The following is a 20,517-nucleotide window of genomic DNA, read 5'->3' as shown; positions in this document are numbered from 1 at the left end:
TATACATAGCCCCATTCATGTACATATATACAGTTTTTTCAGATATACATGCTTTCACATATACATGTATGCCAACATATGGATATATGAATCCATATAAGTACATATCTACATACACACTTGCATACATACACTCCTTAATAGTAAGAGGTATATCTCGTGGCATCCTAATGTTTTGTTTAAAATAAGATGAGTTTGCATAGATATTCATTTACATTCTTCATCAAAGCATGTTTCAACAGACAGCATCCTCTACCTTTTTTAAAGATGCTTAGTCCCTAATATAGGCTATAAATACTTTCAAAGTCTGCCTGTTTTTATTTTGGTTATCATTCCATCTGGCAATCATATATTCAAAGGTCTCTGTTTCTGTCTTGACCCTCAACAGCTCCATGATCTCTGGCTTCTGCAGATTCATCCAGTTAGGTAGAATTAACCTGGCTGCCACCATGCATCCTGTTGTTTTAAGTGCTGGCTCTACTTTGGTACTACCTGTGGGTGTTGCAGATTTGTCCCCTAACCAACAAGGGTTTGAGGGACTCAGGTTTGGCCTGTTCAAGCCAGCCTTTGAGATTTTCAGGACCATCTTCCAAAATGGTAAACCAAAGACCTCCTTTGTTAAACTATTTTTGTATCATTTTAGTGACATAAAATATCTCTGTACAGTCTTAAAATGAATTTATGTCTACTCCTGCAGCCCATCTTTATATATTTAAATTAATCTCAAACGTTCCTAGATTCTGCTCTTGTTATTGGACATTCTCTCTTAAAACACTAGATCACTACTGTGGAGGAATTTATAAATTTCTCAACCTTATTACTTTGCCCCTGCCCCACAGCCCAAAAGCTGATCCTGCACTACTCCTCAGTTTTAAATACTTCCAAAAATCCCCTTCATCAGTCAGGTTATATTCTTCTTAAGGTCTTCAAAAGACATAAATGAAAAATCTCCATACAGGATCATTACAGCATCATCATGAATTGTTACACTCAGGGTGTTCATGACCAAAAATGGACACCATACAATGAAAGCAATAAATATATGTTACATTTAAAAGTTTCTTTTTTTATTCAAGATATGCAATGCCAGTTTAGATACTAAAAAAGAAAATAGATTGTTTTCATGTGAAAACACACAAAAAAATCCTTAACTGCATGTTTGCTTTTTTATTCAAGATATATTTGACACTAAAAATAGCTATCAGAGGATCTGGTACCACCTCAGTATTGTAGGCCTCACTCGGGGGTTTAAAATATCACCCAAAAAGAATATATATGAGGGCATTGCCAAAAAATATGATTTACACTGGCTGTAGTTTGTTTACATTTATCACAGATTTGGTTACATTTTAACCAATTTGGCTTATGCAAAGTGGAGACGGTGAACAGTTTTTAATCATATGATCCCGTGTCTGCTGCAGGTAGAGTATCATCCGCGTGTATTTGAATCCTCCTGCCCAGAAGGGGGCGGTAACTCTTGCAAGACACATATGATCCAGTGGATGGCGGTAATGCAACGCTACGGATGCAAACCGCCATAAAACTCCATAAAGAAGAAGAAGAGTGTCCGCTTGATCCAGCGTGATCCGGAAGCAGAGCAATCTGATAAAAGAGCTCAGAATCGGCTTTTCTCTTCCTCCTTTGTCTGCTGGATGTCTGTAAAAATGTCCGGGTTTGACCATAGTTCAGGTTTGTTTTCTTTGTTTTTCTTTTAACGTGTTTGCTGTAGGAGAGCTGAGCCTTTAGCTAACGTCCACATCCACATAACTCAGTGTTAGCCTCAGCTAGCTCCTGATAACAATGTCTTTGTTTACTGGGCGCAAAAAGTCTGACTGACTGTTGTAAGATCTTTTAACGTATCTCATAAAACGTCCTATATTGAGTGAAAACTTGCATTGGAATTATTGTATTTTTGTAGAAATGTTTACCATTTTGTATACCAGGCATGTAGCTGTAGCCAGCCTCATGTTTCTGAGTGTTTCTTATTGTTGTTACTAGAAGAGGTGTGTAATGTGCAGCTTTCCTCACTGGAGCTGATATATACAACATCACAGCCTTTTTGATTTTATCCAGACTGCTGATATCAGTCCTGAAAGGATCCCAGTCTGTCTCATCAGGTCTGATTCAAGAAGGGTTTCTCAAGTGAGACTACGATTAAGATGAAAACAGTAAGCATTATCAAACATATGATGTATGTTCAAAAAGAGGATCTTCAGGGTACTCATCCTGCATATTTTGAGCATCTAAGTCTCAGTCTCCTTGAATGAAAGATTTAGGCAACAATTAATGGTTGGATTTGGGAAACTAGTCTATCTGGTGTGTCCGGTTACATCTTTCATCTCCAGTAGTTCAGATCATTTTGAGATTTCGACCAAAAGTTTACAGCCTGCCATCCTGTTGCTTCTGCATCACTCCTTGACAAATAAGGGAGGTTAGAAACAAAAAAGATAGAGATTTGACAGTTTAGACATTAGGAATGGGCAGTGCTATGGTAATACCATACCTTCGGGTATGAAAAAGTAGTTACAGTTTTGCTTTAATTCTCATTATGAAGACATTGCTGTTATGAGCGTATGTTTATAATAAATACTTGAAGAATATGTTTCCATATCCACCAGCAGCACCACTGCCGGTGTGTGAAGATGCTTTAAAAGTGATCAGTTAAATCCTGCCAATGATTTCAGGCCAGTTTAACAAACAATGGTTGTGCAGATGTATACCAGGACATACACTCCCCTCCAAAAGTATTGGAACGGTGAGGCCAATTCTTTTATTTAGTTTTTTAAAAACATTTGGCTTTGACGTCAAAAGCTGACTATGAGACAATAATCAACCTTTCAGCTTATATTTCCAGGTATCTATATTTGGATCTGATACACAACTTAGAAGATGGGACCTTTTTTTTTACCCCACCCATTTTTATGCGAGCAAAAGAATTTGAACATGTGACTGACAGGTGTGTTTTGTTGCCCAGGTGTGTCCTATTACATTGAAACAGTAAATAGGGCTGGTAGGTAAATATCCAGAAACACAGAATCTTGGGACAAAGTAAGAGGCTGTGAAGATGATTTGCTACTGAGGCATCACATTTATCACACATAGAGGATGTTTCTGTGTATGTGGAGTGTAGCTTGTCCTTAGAATATTGCAGCCAGTGTACAATTTTGAACTGGATAAGGCGATGTCTGGCGTTTTGTGAGCAGGCGTGTATATTCTCTAAGCCAGGGGTGTCAAACTCAAGGCCCGGGGGCCAAATCCGGCCCGTGTTGCAGACATACTCGGCCACTGATATTTTTATTATAACTGGCCCACCAGAATGAGGTCTGCAGATTTCCTCCAGTATAAAAATGTAAACTTAACTTTGATGATTTATGATATCCTTGCTGAGTTATAAAAATGAGAAAAAGTAAACAGCAAAAATAATTTGATAAAAAGTCAGGAAAGTAGGAGAAATTTGGGTTTTCTCTTTATTTTCAATTTTGCATCTCACAGTTACAACTAAAAGTTATGGTTTTGACTGTTTGTTTCATATTTTAACCTTTACATCTCATAACTTTTACTTTTATTTCAAATTTTTACCTTTTAGATTCATAATTTAAAAATTTAAATCCTATTTTGACCTTTTAAAGTCTTGATTTTGACTTTTATCTGATGTTTTCACCTTTTTCAACTCCTAACCTTGACTTTAATCTAGTGTTTTACCTTTAAAACTCAGGATTTTTAATTCATATTTAATATGTTGGCTTTTAAAACTCATGAATTTGAAATTTAATCTCATATTTTGATATTTTAAACTTTCAATTTCCATGTTTATCGCATATTTTGATTGTTAAATATCATGATTTTAATTTTTTCTCAGTTTTGCTGACCATTTCAACTCTTACTTTTGACTTTTATCTCTTTTTTACCTTTAAAACTTACGATATTTGATTTTATTTCATATTTTGACTTTTAAAACTCATGATTTTTAATATCAGCCCAGTTTGACCTTTTAGATTCACAATTTAAAATTTTAAGTAAATTTTTTGAGCTTTTAAATTCATGGTTTTGGAATTCATCCAACGTAGGGGAAAGTCTGTTTGCCAGTATTTTAGCAAAGGAAACCGCTCTGGATTTGTCATCTGGCAATAGATTTACAAGGAAGAAAACTAAATTCAGTAATCTTTAGAATATGCCACAAGATGATGCCAGGATAAAAGCTGCAGTAGCACAACATGCCACCAGGCACATGAGCCCGGTGCTATTGAAAAGCCAGGATCTTATAAAGACACTCCACCCAGAATATGTGATTTGCCTGGGCGGGAACATTTTGCTGAAAACTCCCTGCCAGAGTCGTACATGTCAGAAAAGATGGCCCAGCGGCGGACAAATGTGATCCACTTCTCCACAATCCCGGAGCCCTATCTCTTTCTGAAAGTTCATAACACCAACAACAAGGAGTTTGTGCCTCAAAGCAGGTTTTTCCCATAATAATACAGGAGAGTTTATTGAATAAGGTCTAAAGACGCTCTCATGTCATGAACTTGTCAGAAAATGGTCCAGCGTTCATCAGCACAGGTAACAGGATCAATGTAATCAAAGCTATGAGCCTGAATGGTGGACTAGACTGCAGGATTTTGGCCCTTGGCTGCATGCAGGATTGGTGAGTTTTGTGTAGGTTTGCTTCACCCTTAATGAGGAAAATAATCATTTTATAATCAGCAATTGTAGAAATAACACAGAAAAAATTTCAGAACTTTCTGTACATTATAAGTGACTAAGTATCTCACAGTTTATGTATTTTTTTATTTATTAGTAAAAGCTTGAGTGAATTCTTTTTCAAAATAAAATGTTTTAGTGTAAAATAGGATAGTCACACTGCTTACCGGGTAAATGCTCAAGTATAATTTGTACACTTCTTTTTAGTGATTTTTTTTAAAATATAGAATAGGATTTCCTGAATGTGTGCTTCTGTATTTCAGATTTTCCCATGGAGGTCAAGCAGCTGTTAGTGCATGATGAAGAGGTTCTCTGTGAGCAGCAGGAGCAGAGCTCCGGTCAGAACCAGGTGGTTAGCATCAAAGAGGAACCAGAAGAACTGTGGAGCAGTCAGGAGGGAGAGCAGCTTCAAGGGTCAGGTCCGGCTGGTATCAGCATGTTCACTTTTGTTCCCATCCCTGTTAAGAGTGAATATGAAGAGAACCCTCAGTTTTCACTGCATCATCACAGACAGAGTGCACAAATGGAAACAGGAGCTGATGAAGAGAACAGTGAAGGAGCAGAGGCAACCAGGTATTTTAATCTAGAGAGAGACTTCAAAGCAGAGGCAGAGGTCAAGACTGAAGATTGTTCTGAAGCCGAGACTGATGACAGTTCTGATTGGAATGAGACGCCAGAAGACCAGTCTGGTTTGAACTCAGTGGAAAACATCAAGGCATCAGAGTGTCAGGAAAATGACGTAGAGGAGAAAACGGAGATAAAGCTAGGATTAAAACAAGAAGACTGTGGAGGATCAGAACAAGCTAGAATCTCAGATTCAAATAGCAGAGCACAACCACTGACTGAAGGGAATCCTTCACCTTGTGTTGATGATTTGACAGAGACACACGAACAGCAGGCAGCTTTAGATTTTATGGAAAATGTTGAAAATAAAAGAATTGATAGTTGTAAGAAATTGCATAGCTGCCCTGAGTGCAGCAAAAGATTTACCAGCAAACATAGTCTTGCAGGACATATGAGAATTCACCCAGGAAAGGGACATTTCAACTGCTCAGAGTGTGATTTAGTATTTAGAGGAAAAGAAAGTATGAGCGTACATATGACAGTCCACAAAGTAGAGAAACCCTTCAGCTGCTCAGAGTGTAATAAAGTATTTGCTGGAAATGCAAGTATGACTGAACATATGAGAATACACACAGGAGAGAAACCCTTCAGCTGCCCAGAGTGTGATAGAAAATTTCGCTTAAAAAGAATTCTGGCAATACATATGAGGACTCACACAGGAGTGAAACCTTTCAGCTGCTCTGAGTGTAACAGAAAATTTCGCTTGAAAAGTAGTCTGGCAATACATATGAGAATACACACAGGAGAGAAACCCTTCAGCTGCTCTGAATGTGGTAAACAATTTCGACAAAAAGGAACTATGACTGTACATATGAGAACTCACTCAGGAGTGAAACCCTTCAGCTGCTCAGAGTGTAATAAAGTATTTACTGGAAAAGCAAGTATGACTGAACATATGAGAACGCACACGGGAGAGAAACCCTTCAGCTGCTCAGAGTGTGATAGAAAATTTCACATTAAAAGTAGTCTGGCAATACATATGAGAATACACACAGGTGAGAAACCCTTTGCCTGCTCTAAATGTGGTAAACAATTTCGAGAGAAAGGGAATATGACTAAACACATGAGAAGTCACTCACACTTAAGCTGCTCTGAGTGTGGCGGAAAATTCAGTGACAGAAGGAGTTTGACTGCACACATGTGTAGTCACAAAGGGGAGAAACCCTTCAGCTGTCTTGAGTGTGATAGAAAATTTAGTCAAAAAGGACATTTGACTGTCCATATGAGAATTCATGAAGGGGAGAAACCCTTCAGCTGCTACGAGTGTGATAAAAGATTTTTCCTCAAAGATACTCTGAAACAACATATGAAAACTCACACCATAGAGAATCCCTCTAGCTGCCCTTAAACAGTAAAATGCTATATCCATGTGTTGTATTTCAATTTTGATATGGAACATGAAGGTGGTGCAATAATTGTAATGTTAGTGACTAAAAGTTTGCTTGGCTTTATCAGTTTGGGTATCGCAGGTGTGGTGGTGGTCATGCTTCAGAGACTCTTCAAAAACAAACTGAGGAGAAACGAGGCAGAAACAAGAGCAGGTGAAGAGAATTCTGGAGGACAAGAAGCAGCAAGGAACTCAGACCCAGAGAGACATTCGTAACCAGAACCCAAGGTCAAGACTGAACTCTTTTCTGAACCTGAGTACAAAGACGATGATTATTGGAAATCTACTTGGGTTTCTTTTTTTTCAGACAATTTATTGTAAGAGATGTTTTTTACCTAGACATGTTTCGACTGTCATCTGCAGTCTTCCTCAGAAGCGTCAGCTGCCGCTGTGACATGTCCTTATATGCTGTTCTTCCGAGGCGTGGTCAGCCCGACGGACCTGACAGGTCTATCAGGCTGACCACACCCCCCTCCGCCCAATGGTCTCTGGAGAAGAGAGTCCCAGGTGTGGGAGAGCAGAAACGCTCCCTCATCCTGGTTTATGGTGTTGTTTCCCCCTTTCCTGATTTCAATTGCCTGCTTAATCCAGCGTTTGTGTTTGTTGTTCTCTGACCCGATTATTGTTGCGTTGTCCCAGTCCATGACGTGATTTTGTCTTTTACAGTGGTCTGATATTGCTGATTTGAGATTTTCTTGTTCTGCCTTTTCTTTTTCTGTCCTTGTGAGTCGTCCTGCTGTCTTATTGTTTATTGGAAATGTTTGATGTTTAAACATTCTGACATTATGAATTTCCCTTGGTAACATGAGATGTAATAATGCTGAGAGACCACTTACGGTGTGGTAATAAATTGATGACACTGAAGACAAATAAAAATTATTGCTCAAAGACACCATGGACACTTAAATTACGATACTACTAAGATCACCAGAATCAGAGTCATGCGGTCTCAGTTATGGCCAAAGTGATGTGGGCAGCATTGTTGAATACTTAACCATTTAACACCAATAAACCATGGTACTGGTTCTGCATATCAAACAAAATAAATGATTAAGTGACATTTCATTTTAGTCCTCTGGCTGTGTTTTGTTATAGAAGTTTTTTGTTGTTTTTCTTTTCTTCCATTAATAACAACAAAACAAAAGTATAAAGAGGGTATGAAAGAACCCACATAATACAAATGCTACTAACAGTTATACAGAAGAAGAGGCAAAACAAAAGCATCTCCTTCATACAGTGCTCAGCATAAATGAGAACACCCCTTTTGAAAAGGAAAGTTCTGATCAATATCACAATGAACACGAGACCAATTTCCAGAATTCTGACAAAACTGAGTTTTAGTTAACATTTATTTAACTCATAACATGAAAGTAAGGTTAACAATACAACTTGAATCACAAAATCTTCAGTTTTACTTAAATTAGTTGATCCAACAATTAATACACCCATAACAAAAACTTCTGCATCTAGTATTTGGTATGACCTCCATGATTTTAAGAACAGCGCCAAGTCTTCTAGGCATGGAATGAACAAGTTTGTGACATCTAATGTTTTCCATTCTTCAAGGATGAACCCTTTTACAGCCTGGATGCAGTGGTGCACAACTTGTCTCTTTAGTATTCCCCATAGGTGTTTGATTGGGTTCAGATTAGGAGACATTCTTGACCACTGAATCACTTCTCATAATTATGACTTAGAATTTCATTATTGTGACTTAGTATCTCATTATTATGGCTTTTTATCTCATTATTATGACTTAGTATCTCATTATTATGACTATGTATCTCATTATTATGACTAAATATCTCTTTATTATGACTAAGTATCTCATTACTAAGACTTTTTATATCATTATTATGACCTGGTATCTCATAACTATGACTTCGTATCTCATTATTATGACTTAGTATCTCATAATTATAACCTAGTATCTCATTAGGAGATAGTATCCAATTATTTTGACTTAATATCTCATTATTATGACCTAGTATCTCATTATTATGAGATAGTATCCCATTATTTTGTACTTAGTATCTCATGATTATGACTTAGTATCCCAAAATTATGACCTATTATCTCATTATTATGAGATAGTATCCCATTATTATGACCTGGTATCTTATAGTTATGACTTTTTATCTCATTATTATGACTTAGTATCTCATAATTATGACTTAGAGTGAATCTCATTTCTACCCCTTTGCCCTTATCTTAGCCCTACCCCTTGGTTTTGCGCGTTCACATCAGGCGAAGTAGTGTCCTAATTCTCTTTTGAATCGAGGGGTAGGGCTAAGGGCCAAGGGCTACATAGCCCTTAAAACAAAGATTTTTCAGGACCACTCTGAAACCAAGGGGTATGATGAATTTCCCCTCCATGCACTGTGTTCAATTGCGAAATGGCACAGCAGACTACAAAGGAGGCGCAAATGAAAAGATATTTTCGGCATAATGATTATAGAAAGCACAGCAGTTGTATTTTCTCATATGTGAGCAAAGCTGGTAAAAAGTCCTGCAAGTCGTCCGAGGTCATTTTTGAGTTTTTTACACATTATGAAAGCGTAGATTCCAAGCTTTCAAATAGTTTATCATACACCTTAATCTGATCATATTTTACAAAGACATGCTCATATGAATGTTAACTTCTAGTTCCTGTTTGTTCTGAGAAAAACAGGCTCAAAGTTTCAGGACTTCAGCCTTCAGGCAGGCCAGGAGATGGGCGTGAACAATAGAGCCACATTTACATAAAGTCCACCCAAACCAAGCTTCTGAATCGGACTGGTGACGCTCATCAAAATATTCCCACAGGGAATCCGCAGTCATCAAACTTGCCCTGTCGAGTGATCTTGAAGTTGTCCCAAGTCTGTTGATAATTCTTGCTGCTTCTTCATCGTCTCTTCTTCTTTTCTTAGCTGCAGGGTGCATCTTGAGGCTTGTTGATAAAGGTGATAACTAGAAACAGCTGTATACGTGCCGAGGGGGGTGGCGTCTGAGCCATGCGGTGTTTGTTATTGTCCATCTCATTGGGCGAAACTGGGAACAATGGCAGACTGAGCGGCCAATTATCACCCCGCAGTTTCGCTTTCCCCTCCCCCCAAGATCCTTGCAGCAACTGCGAGAATGTGGCATTTTAAAACACAAAATTAACGTTTTTAAATATCACATTTTTGTTACTTTTTTCATCGAATAAGTAGTTTAAATGTCAGACTTGCATAAAATGAGAAAAAACGAAAAATGATCATTTTGAAGAAATTGACTTTGTATCCATTTTTCTCAACCACTGGAATGCCGACTTGAAGGAACTTTATCTGGCTTCGGTCACATATATGTCTAAAGACATCAAAAACCCAGGTGTAAAGGATGATGACGCTCACTATTCTGTTTTTTTTTTTCAGTCATAATCTACAAGAAGATATTAATGTGTTGCTGCTGTATTGCAGTTTTTCCTGAAGAGGCCCAGCAGCTTTCAGTGACTAAAGAAGTTGCTCTGTCTGATCAGCAGGAGACGAGCTCCAGTCTGAACCGGGAGAAAGAAGAACCGGAGGAAAAGGTGAAGCAGCCAGGAGGGAGAGCATCCTCACGGGTCAGGTTGGGCCGGTATCAGCATTTTCAATTTCGTTCCCATTTCTTTGAGGAGTGGAGATGATGAAGAGAATCCTCCATTTGCACAGCAACATCAGAGACAAACTTAACAGATGGACAAGGAAACTGATGAAGAGAACTGTGGCGAAGCAGAGGCAACCAGGTATTTTGATCCAGAGGAAGATTTAACACCAGAGACTGAGATCAAGGTTGTAGACTCCTCTGATACCGATGACAGTGCTGATTGGAATGAGATGACAGAAAACCAGTCAGGTTTAAACACAGTGGGAGACATTAAAATAACGACAGGAAAAATAGAAATAAGCAGCTCTGAGTGTGGTAACGTATTTAAAAGAAAATCTTATTTGATGGATCATATGAGAATTCACACAGGAGAGAAACCCTTCAGGTGCTCTGAGTGTGGTAAACGATTTAACAGAAAATTTAGTCTAAGGAGTCATGAGATACTTCACACAGGTGAGAAACCCTTCAGCTGCTCTGAATGTGGTAAAGGATTTATCAGTAAAGCTTTTCTTAACTTTCACATGAGACGTCACACAGGAGAGAAATGCTTCAGCTCCTCTGAGTGTACAGAAAGATTTATGTCTCATATGCAATCTCAAACAGCATACGAGATTACATATGATTTGTGATCATGCCTCAGAGGCTCTTCAGAACACACCTGAGGATGAAAAAGAGGCAGAAACAAGAGCTGGTAGAGAGATGTAATAATGTTGAGCAGCCACTCGTGGTGGTCATACATTTTCATTTGTACAATGCCAATTCATAACCAAAGTTTTATCAATATACTTCCCAAAGAGGCACAGTCTGTATTGCAGTCTTTGATGTATTGCTACAAAGACCCAACAATAATCAACACATGCCCAGTGCTAGCAGTATTAAGCCTTGTTACAGTGGCGAGAAAAACCTTCCCTTTAACGAACAGGAACCTCAAACAAAACACCAAAGTTGAATGTAAAGAATTATGAGTAAAAATAAGAAATTTTCAGGTTTGGACTTTGTGTCTGTGGAAGTCGTTGCTTGAATACACTATGAAAACTTATAAACCAGTTCTAAGACCACCAGAATCAGAGTGCATCTGGTCCAGTGTTAATTTTGGCAGCTATTTTTCATTCAAGTTTTAGTCTTTAAATGAAATGCATTTTACTTTTGTCCCATGTTAGTCATTTCTACCCTTTTTAGTTTTAGTATAGTTTTAGTTGATGAAAACTCAAAGCATTTTAGTCTACTTTTGGTCCATAAAAAGTCCTCACATTTTAGTCTTTACTTTTAGTCCAAGCATTTATTTTCTTGCCTAAATCTGGTACCAAACCATGGTAGTGTGTTCTCTGCACCCTGCCAAACCTGGGGTCCCTACTTTCTACAGGTGAGAGGCAGAAGAGCTACAGATGCATTGCATTTTGACAGATTTACCCACAGTGGAGAAATATCACAGATTTTGAATGTCTGACGAAAACTAAATTACATTTTAGTCTCATTTTAGTCACTTTGACAAAAATGAAAACTTTGTTTTCGTCAGTTTTAGTCATCACAGATCTATTTTTGTTAGTTTTAGTCTAGTTTTTGTCATAGTTTTAGTCAACAAAATTAAGACTGATCTGGTTCAAGTTCTGACCTTTCCAGAGGAACGAGAGCATTATTATAGAATGTTGAACAGAGTGTCATCATTTAACACCAATTAACCACGACAATTGTTCTATCAGACAAGCTGAATCTTAAGGTGGCATGTATGTTTAAATCATCTGTGTTTTGTTACTTCATCTTTAAGATTGTAACAAGCATTTTGTGGTCAAATAAATTATGATTTCAATAAAATAAAAAAAAAATGTCTGTATGTTTAAGGCTTCTATTTATTGTAATTGACCCCTTGCAGCCCACCTGCAATACTGCTGGGGCCCAGCAGGGGGAGGCACTGCTTCAGGAGAATTTGACTAACGTTCTCAGTCTTATTTTTTCAGATATTTATGACAAAACGCCACTAGATTTGGTTTGGTTAATTTGAAAGGAATATGTAGATTTTTTTTTTTTTTTTTTTACATAGTTACATTTTAATTTTAACCCCTTAAAGCCTGCTGTATCATATTTGATACATACTTTTATGATACCTCCATCTAATCAATATGATCAATAAATGACTCAAAAAAAAAAAAAAAAAAAAAATCCTGAATACAGTGTGATAAATGATAAAAATGCCCTCAAGTGGATTATCAGTTACCAAAAACAATGTAATGTATCAAATGAGATACAAAAACATATATATGTTAAATTTTATGGAAATTTGGATTTGTTTTGTATTTCAGTAGAAAGTGAAAGAAACATTTCAGTTCCAAAAAATTAGAATTTTCTGGCTATAATTTGTGTATTCAGGCTTTAAAGGGTTAATTTAATTAAAGTTAGAAAGCAAATGTTTGGGTTTTAATGGATTAAAAAACCAAGATATCCCTGCATTTTTTAGAGCAAACTAACTTTACAAAGCTGATGGACTGGCTAGGTTCCATGTCTGTCACCACCTTAATATCTGAAAATGTGGAACAGTCGTTTTATTGAACTAATGTTGATTCTTTAAGGGGCAGAATGCCACTTCTGACATTATAATCTATATGCTGATTATCATACAGTTAAGCATTGATTTTTGTTAGCTACCAGGTTTACTGATTCGAGAGAGGATGGTGAAACGTTTGAGAAAAAGTTTGATCCTGTCTGAAGCCAACATGTAAAGACTTCTCTGTTCTAATCTACAGCACAGTTTAGTTTTCCTCCATGAACTTTATTTCTTTGCAGAGAGTCAAGAGAAGCACAGCCAGACAGTGCTTTCCCACACCACAAATTGAAAGCTTCACATCCAACAGGAGTTTTCTCTCATCTCATGACTCTTAGACTCTCAAATGTAGAGATAGCATTGTGGTTGGTCACTTGTCATTCAGCTCTCTGAGTCTGATCTGACTCTGTCTCTCTGTTAAGTATCCTGATAAGTAAACAAGCTTTTTAATGGAATCTGGAATATATTCTATCCTGACGATTACTTGGCATTGCAGGACATACCCTACAAGACCCGGTTTTATTCTGAAGGCCAGATGAGTGCACAGGAAGTATAATTGTTTCCGGGTTTTGAGGCGTTTTAACGCCAAGCATTGTAAGAGTGTTTGTTAGCCTCTCTTTAAATCTCTTTTAATCAGAGAACGTGGTTTCTCTTCCTTCTTCGACTCTTGGATGTCTGTAAAAATGTCCAGGCTTCAGAATCTTTCAGGTTTGTTTTCTTTCTTCTTCTATAATCTTGTTTACTGTAAATGTTTCAGAGAGCCTTTTCCGTTAGCATCAGCTAGCTCCTGGTTACGATATTGCTTTGTGTTCTGGGCTCAGAAAGTCTTTGCGTGCGTTTGTGTAATGTATGACAGTGTTTCCTAAACTCATTAGTGAAAAACCAGCCGTGAAAATGGAATTGATATCAGATTAAAATGAGGAGCAAGTATTTATCAGGTAGCCTCACGTACCTGGGGTCAGCTGTAAACCAGGGCCTTTACAGGTGTAACTAACTGAGGTGTGTAATCTTGTTCAATAGTCCTCCTCAGTGTAGCTGATACGTAACATAGAGTTGCTCCCTCTGGAAATTTCGGCCATCCATCATTTTATTCTCAGTAATCTGGTGAAAATCTAGGCAATACTTTGTTAATCATGAAACTCACTGTGTTGTAGAATTTGTGTTTTTTCACCTGGACATGTTGGAAATTAAGCAGTTTAATTTAAAAGACAATCTCCCTGAACGATTTCATTTACTGTTTTAACACTTAAATCGAACACTTTCAGAGTTTGAAGCAGGCTAGAAACCTTCATTAGTTTTACATTATAACCAAACAAATTTGTTTTCAGACATTTCTCAATAAAAAGGAGATGAATGTTTGTTTAGGTTGCAACAAAACCTTTAATTTAAATCACCTTTCATTTAAACCTTTTTATAGTCAAATTTTGGTTATAATTAGGGATGCACAATATCATCAGCCAGATATCGGTATCGGCAGATATCAAAATTTTTGCCAATATTTACATTCGATATTTTGGCAGTGCATATCAGCATATATCAACTGTAAAATTTGGCCATATATACTAACAAATTAGTGGAGTTTAGGCTGAACCAACAGACTTATGTAAGTTTAAATCTTTTTCTTTATTCATTCTCATTCTTTAAACTTTAACCCCTTAAAGCCTCTTGCATCATATTTGATACATACTTTTATGATACCTCTATTTAATCAATATGATCATAAATTACTAAAAAAAAAAAAACCTTCTGAATACAATCTGATAAATGATTTTAAAAAAATGCCCTCAAGTGGATTATCAGTTACCAAAAACACCTAATGTATCAAATGAGATACAAAAAATATATTTATGTAAAATTTTATGTAAATTTGGATTTCAGCAGAAAGTGAAATAAACATTTCAGTTCCAAAAAATGAGAATTTTCCGGCTATATTTTGTGTTTTCAGGCTTTAAAGGGTTAAAGTGTGTTTCAAGAAAAAAAGTTTATTTTTTCATCCTCAAACCTAAAATTGGGTTAAAAGGAGTTATGTCAAACATATTTAAATATCAGTATCGACATCAGCTAAAATGAATCTATAAATATTGGCATATTGGATATCGACAAAAATCCAATATTGCGCATCCCTAATTAAAATATTGGCAGAAATATGTTGATACTGATAATTCACTTTTTAAGCTAATTTCTGCCCATACAGATATCAAGCCTGTAATTTACTGCATCCCTTAACTATATTATAAAGTTTCACTCATGATTCTGTTATCCTAGGAGGTAAACCTCAACTGGAAAGAGAGGTGGAAAGGTGTTTTAATAGCTTTGCAGAACAATGTTGGCTGTAACGGTTAAATAAAAACAGTGTTGGATCTACCTCTGCCACACTCTCTCCTCTGTTGACCATGGTGTGTCTGATCTCCTCCTTGTTCAGACCTGAGCATTTCAGTTTAGGATGCTGTCTTTTTAGCTCATCAAAAGTAGATTTAATGATATATCAGCTAAGATCGTCCTGTCATGCACCCTGTTTTTAAACCCCAAGTCATGAATCCCATGTCCATGTTTTTATTTTTCACATATTGTCTCTCAAAATGTGCACTTCTGCAAACAGTTAAAGTATTTCACTGATGACAGTTGAAATGGAGTTCTGGCGTCTTTAGGGTTGTGCTGATCACATCCAGGTATCAGAAATTATTTGGTCTCTGACTTGTATAGCTAGATTGAGTGTCAGTGACAGCGTGCTCGTCAGTGGGGCCCGTTCTTGAAGCAGATCTATACAGCTCAGTTTTGCGCTGTGTGCAACATTGCAGGTAGCTTTAGGAATCATTTCATGCTTGTTATCACAACTCTGAGCAGTGTTATGCACTGTTCATGTTTTCATGGGTGGTAGAACAACATGTTCAAACAGACAAAAAGGCAGATGGAGAGAAATCAACTAAAGCAAAGGAGTTTAGCTGTTGGCTGTAAATGTACAGAGCCTTTAGTAAATCAGGACAAATCTCCACTACATTTGGTGTCCTGCCATTGGGTAGTCTTTTGACTGCCTCCAAAAATATAAGTGACGCTTCCCGTGGGTCACCAGACTCTGCCTCTTTATCAGCTGATGTGTTGGCTGCATTCAGGGATTCCTGATTGCTCGATCATCTGATGAAATAACAGAACCAGAGTTCAGTTGTAATGCAAACCAGAAAAGAATGGCTGCCACTGGTGAAGGAATCCAGATGAATCTTTTAGTGGCATTTTTACTATCTGAACATTTGGTTATTAAAGAAATTCAATGAACTCCACTGAAATTTTTCTAGACAGAAATGATGTTTCTGCTCTACTGTTGATCAGCTTCAGCATGCATTTGTGGAAATTAATGATATGGTTAAGCTGTCCTGTATGCTGGTAAAATATTGCTGCAGTTGGTGACACAATTAGCTGGGATGTTGCCAAAGTGACTTTTTTTTATCAGAAATGTAAAACGTATTTATTAAAGTAGTAAAAATAATCAAACTGCAAGTTTTTCTTGGTGGAAAATATGTTTTTCTTCTTTTTCCCAACTTACTCCAGTATCAAGGTTATTCACAGCTTACCCCACCATTAGTAAGCAATGACGCCACCTGCCTGTGGTACTAATGGTATGGAGTTGGCTTATTAGAGCTGTGCATCGTTCAGGTCTTTCATCTCTGGTAGTTCTGATCATTTTTAGATTTGGACAGAGGTTTACAGCCTGCCATCCTGTAGCTTCTGCATCGCTAGTTGTCTAATGAAGAGGATTAGAAACAATTGTTTGTATTTGACAGTTGAAAAAGCACAGTGAAGCCATGTTTTTATGATTATTCTCTTTACGTAACTGTTTTAGGCTTGGAAAAAAAGCGAACGTCAGGTGTCATTCAATTTTTTTGTGTGTTTTCTAATAAAATCACATTTTCTTAGTTTGTGCTTCTGTATTTTAGTTTTTCCTAAGGAGGGGAGTAAAGAAGAGGTTCCCCCTGGGCAAACAGAGATGAGCTCCAGCCTGAGCCAGGAGATAACCATCAAAGAAGAACCGGAGGAACTGTGGCGCTGTCAGGAGGGAGAGCAGCTGCATGGGCTGGGTTTGGATGTTATCACCAAGTTCACTGTTGTTCCTGTCCCTTTGAAGAGTGAAGATGATGAAGAGAAACCTCAGTTTGCACGGCATTATCAGAGCCAAACTGAACAGATGGAAACAGGAGCTGGTGAAGGGGACTGTGGAGAAGAAGCAACCAGGTATTTTGATGAAGAGAGAGCTTTACAACCGGTGACTGAGGTCAAGATTGAAGCCCTTTCTGATGCTGAGACTGATGACAGTGCTGACTGGGGGGAGAAAACAGAACACCAGTCATGTTTAAACTCAGTGGGAAACGTAAAAGATAACAGAAGAAAAACAGATATGAAACCACATAGCTGCTTGGAGTGTGGTAAAAAATTTAAATATAGACATCATCTTAAGGATCATATGAGAATTCACACAGGAGAGAAACCCTTCAGCTGCTCTGAATGTTGTAAAAGATTTAACAGAAAAGGTAAACTTAAGGATCATATGAGAATTCACTCAGGAGAAAAACCCTTCAGCTGCTCTGAGTGTGGTAAATCTTTTCACTATAAACATAATCTAAGCTCTCATATGATAATTCACTCTGGAGATAAACCCTTCAGCTGCTCTGAGTGTGGTAAACGTTTGAGCAGTAAAGGTGACCTTAAGGATCATGTGAGAATCCACACAGGAGAGAAATGTTTCAGCTGCTCTGAGTGTGGTAAAAGTTTTAGCAGTAGAGGTTATCTTAAGATTCATATAAGAATTCACACAGGAGAAAAACCATTTAGCTGCTCTGAGTGTGGTAAAACATTTAGAAGTAAATGTTATCTGAAGGATCATATGAGAAATCACACCGGAGATAAACCCTTCAGCTGTTGTAAATGTGGCAAAAGATTTATCCGTCAAGGTCTGTTGGTCACCCACATGGTAGTTCACTCCAGGGAAAAATATTAACCTCCTAAGGTCTGTTGGTCAGCCATGTGGTAGTTCACTCCAGGGAAAAATATTAACCTCCTCTGAGTGATGAAATATTTTACAACAAACATAATCTGATAATACATAGGAGAATGTACACGGGAGAGACAATTTGTGTGTGCTCTATATGGTAAAAGCTTTAATCAAAGGCAACATTGAAGTAACATGTTAGTTCACACAAGAAAGAAACTATTCAGTTGCTCTAAGTGTGATTACAAAAATACAATGTAAAGACAGACCTGGCACTTCATATGGCACATGACGGAGGAGAGAAACCATCAGTCTGCAATGTTTGCAAAAGAAGATTCTCTTGGCCTGGTTCATCAACAGCTCACAACGGAAACCAAACAAAGGAGAAAAGGGAGATTGCACCAGTAGTAAATCTAAAAGACAGTGGAAGATAAGGCTGAGCCACAATCTCAACTTCAAACAGGTGTGGACAACCAGCGACTAAAGTGGAACTGCACATTTTGTTGTGCTTTACATTTTGTGGAAAACATTAAGAATAATGAAAGTAATAGAAAGAAATCAAATAGCTGTATGAAGTGTGGTAAAATATTTGCCAACTAAAGTTATCTTAGAGCGCATACGAGAGTTCACTCAGAAGAGGCCCTTCACCTTCTCTTAGAGTGTTAAAAAAATTCACAACAAAAGAGGTGTTACCTTACATGTGAGAACTCACTCAGGAAAGAAACTCTTCAGCTGCTCTGAGTGTAATATAAATGTAGTCAAAAAGGATGTATGACTGCACACATGAAAATTCACACTGGAGAAAAACTATTCAGCTCTGCTGAATAGTGCAAAGATTTTAGAGATAAAGATGTGTGACTGCAAAAATCAGAATTCACTCAAGAGAGAAACCATCTAGCTCAGTGTTACTCAACCCTGCTGACCCAAAGAGCCAAACTGTTGAAAAATACATTTGCAAGAGCCACAATCTAAGTGGTGAAAAGTGGCAGTTAAAATAAGTTAAAGGTGGCAACAATGGTCAAAAAGCGGCAAACACTGGGAGAAAAGTGGCAAAAATGGGTGGGGGGGTGACCAAATAATGAGTTAGAAGTGGCAAAAAATGAATGAAAAGTGACTAAAATGGGCAACAATCAGAAAAAGGGTGTGAAAAATGGGCAAAAAGTGGCATTTATTTGCAAAAGGTAGCTTAAATGGGCGAAAAGGGGCAAAAATTGCAAAAAGCAGGAAAAAAGTAAAAAAAAAGGGGGAGAAAAGTGACAAAAAGAAGTGGCAAACTAATGAATAACAGGTGGCAAAAATGTGGAGAAAAATGACTGAAAAGTGACAAAATGGGCAAAAATACTGAAAAAAAGGTGGGAAATACCAGCAAAAAGCATCAAAGAGTGGCCAGATGAGAAATTAGTGACATTCAATTACAAAAGGCAGCTTGAATGGGCAAAAAGTGTGGAAAAAAATGTGAAAAAAGCTGGAGAAAAGTGTCAAAAATGGGCTAAAAGCAGTAGAAAATGGAATTAAAATTGCAAAAAATGCAAATAAGGGCAATACAAATATGCAGACAAAAACAGAGGTTGACAATTAAGTTTGACAATTAAAGCCTACTGTGTAAGTGTGGGTAACAAACTGATTAATGGTACTTGCAATGGATAATTTTTGAGGTAAAATCTTCCTATTTAAGGTTTTCTGGGGAATAATATTTCAAATTAAGACATATAAGAGCCACAAATCATTACAAATGAGCCACACGTTGAGTATCACTGATCTAGCTGCTCTAAGTGTAGAAAAAGATTTCACATTAAAGGTTATATGAAATGACCAACTAAATTATAAAGTGACATGTAAGGTCCTCTATCTGTGTTTTGTTACTTCTGGGACTTCTTAAAAATTTTAACATGTGATCAAATATTGTATGATAAAATAAAACATGATTTTGATTTGAAAACTGTGTTTAAGGTTTTTATTTATTGTAAATAACGTCTTGCAGCTCACAGGGCCCAGCAGGGGCAGTGTGGCCCTACAGACCACACTTTGGGAAGCACTGCCTTTAGACACTCTGACCAACAAATTTTTAAAATCTTTTTTCAGATATTTACAATAAGAATTTATCAATTACAAATCCTAAAAGAGGTGTAAGAAATAAAAATGATCTTTTTGAAAGTAGTTTTTTTAGACCAGATTTTACAGGAAAGTTAACAGAGTTTAATCTTCACAACAGCTCAGTCAGCTTCTGTCTCTGTGGAGGTCTTTAAGTGGACAAACAGACAGGGTTTTAATTTGGAGTACATCTCAGACCTGATATAAAAAGTATCCTGTGTTATTTAACAGCCTCAAACATCTGATGAATATTTAAACTGTAATTGTAATTCAGTGAAAGCAATTTTCCATTTTCCAACATTTACTTGTTGACTTTATTCAAATGTTTTTTCCCTCTATTATTAAAATTCTAGACTCTTTCTATGTCTTAAAGGTACCTCAAATTACCACCGTTACATTTGCTAAACATGCTGTTGTAGGGGTTTGGTTTAAATAATGTGAAAGGAATGTCCAGAATTGTTTAAATATAGTTAAGTTAAAATGTAATGCTAATTTTAATGGAGTAGGAAAGCAACACATCAGTCTCAAGGGACTGAAAAATATCACAGAAGTTCCTGTATTTTTCTGAACTAACTAGCCTTACTACAGCCTGGCCAGGCT

General features: G+C 37.1%; 3 protein-coding genes and 1 gene segment (V, D, J or C); 3 read left to right on the top strand and 1 right to left on the bottom strand.

The window, feature by feature from the left end:
- LOC121523649 overlaps window positions 1-20,517 on the bottom strand; it is an 820,099-nt gene that overhangs the window by 619,750 nt on the left and 179,832 nt on the right. The window contains 1 exon segment of the V gene segment in view: window positions 16,671-16,674. Coding sequence covers window positions 16,671-16,674 — 4 coding nt within the window.
- Window positions 1-20,517, top strand: part of LOC121523651 (immunoglobulin kappa light chain-like) — an 813,481-nt gene that overhangs the window by 614,888 nt on the left and 178,076 nt on the right. The gene's annotated exons all lie outside the window — the stretch shown is intronic.
- Window positions 1,619-7,100, top strand: LOC121523555 (gastrula zinc finger protein XlCGF57.1-like). Of its 2 annotated transcripts, XM_041808482.1 has the most exons (3): window positions 1,619-1,689; window positions 4,962-5,271; window positions 6,778-7,100. In XM_041808482.1, exons 1-3 carry the CDS (start codon window positions 1,653-1,655, stop codon window positions 6,923-6,925), a joined length of 495 nt encoding a protein of 164 aa, XP_041664416.1. In that variant the 5' UTR covers window positions 1,619-1,652; the 3' UTR covers window positions 6,926-7,100. The 2 variants fall into 2 exon arrangements, with proteins under 2 accessions (XP_041664416.1, XP_041664415.1); XM_041808481.1 differs by having other exon boundaries at window positions 4,962-7,100.
- Window positions 13,423-18,768, top strand: LOC121523633 (gastrula zinc finger protein XlCGF8.2DB-like). Its single transcript, XM_041808575.1, has 2 exons — window positions 13,423-13,556; window positions 16,778-18,768. The coding sequence occupies exons 1-2, from the start codon at window positions 13,520-13,522 to the stop codon at window positions 17,833-17,835; spliced, it is 1,095 nt and encodes a 364-aa protein (XP_041664509.1). The 5' UTR covers window positions 13,423-13,519; the 3' UTR covers window positions 17,836-18,768.

Source organism: Cheilinus undulatus, linkage group 16 (genome assembly GCF_018320785.1).
Source record: "Cheilinus undulatus linkage group 16, ASM1832078v1, whole genome shotgun sequence".
In the NCBI taxonomy this organism is placed as follows: Eukaryota; Metazoa; Chordata; class Actinopteri; order Labriformes; family Labridae; genus Cheilinus; species Cheilinus undulatus.
The sequence above is the reverse complement of the archived record's forward strand: the minus strand, read 5'-3'. Positions and strand labels throughout refer to the sequence as shown.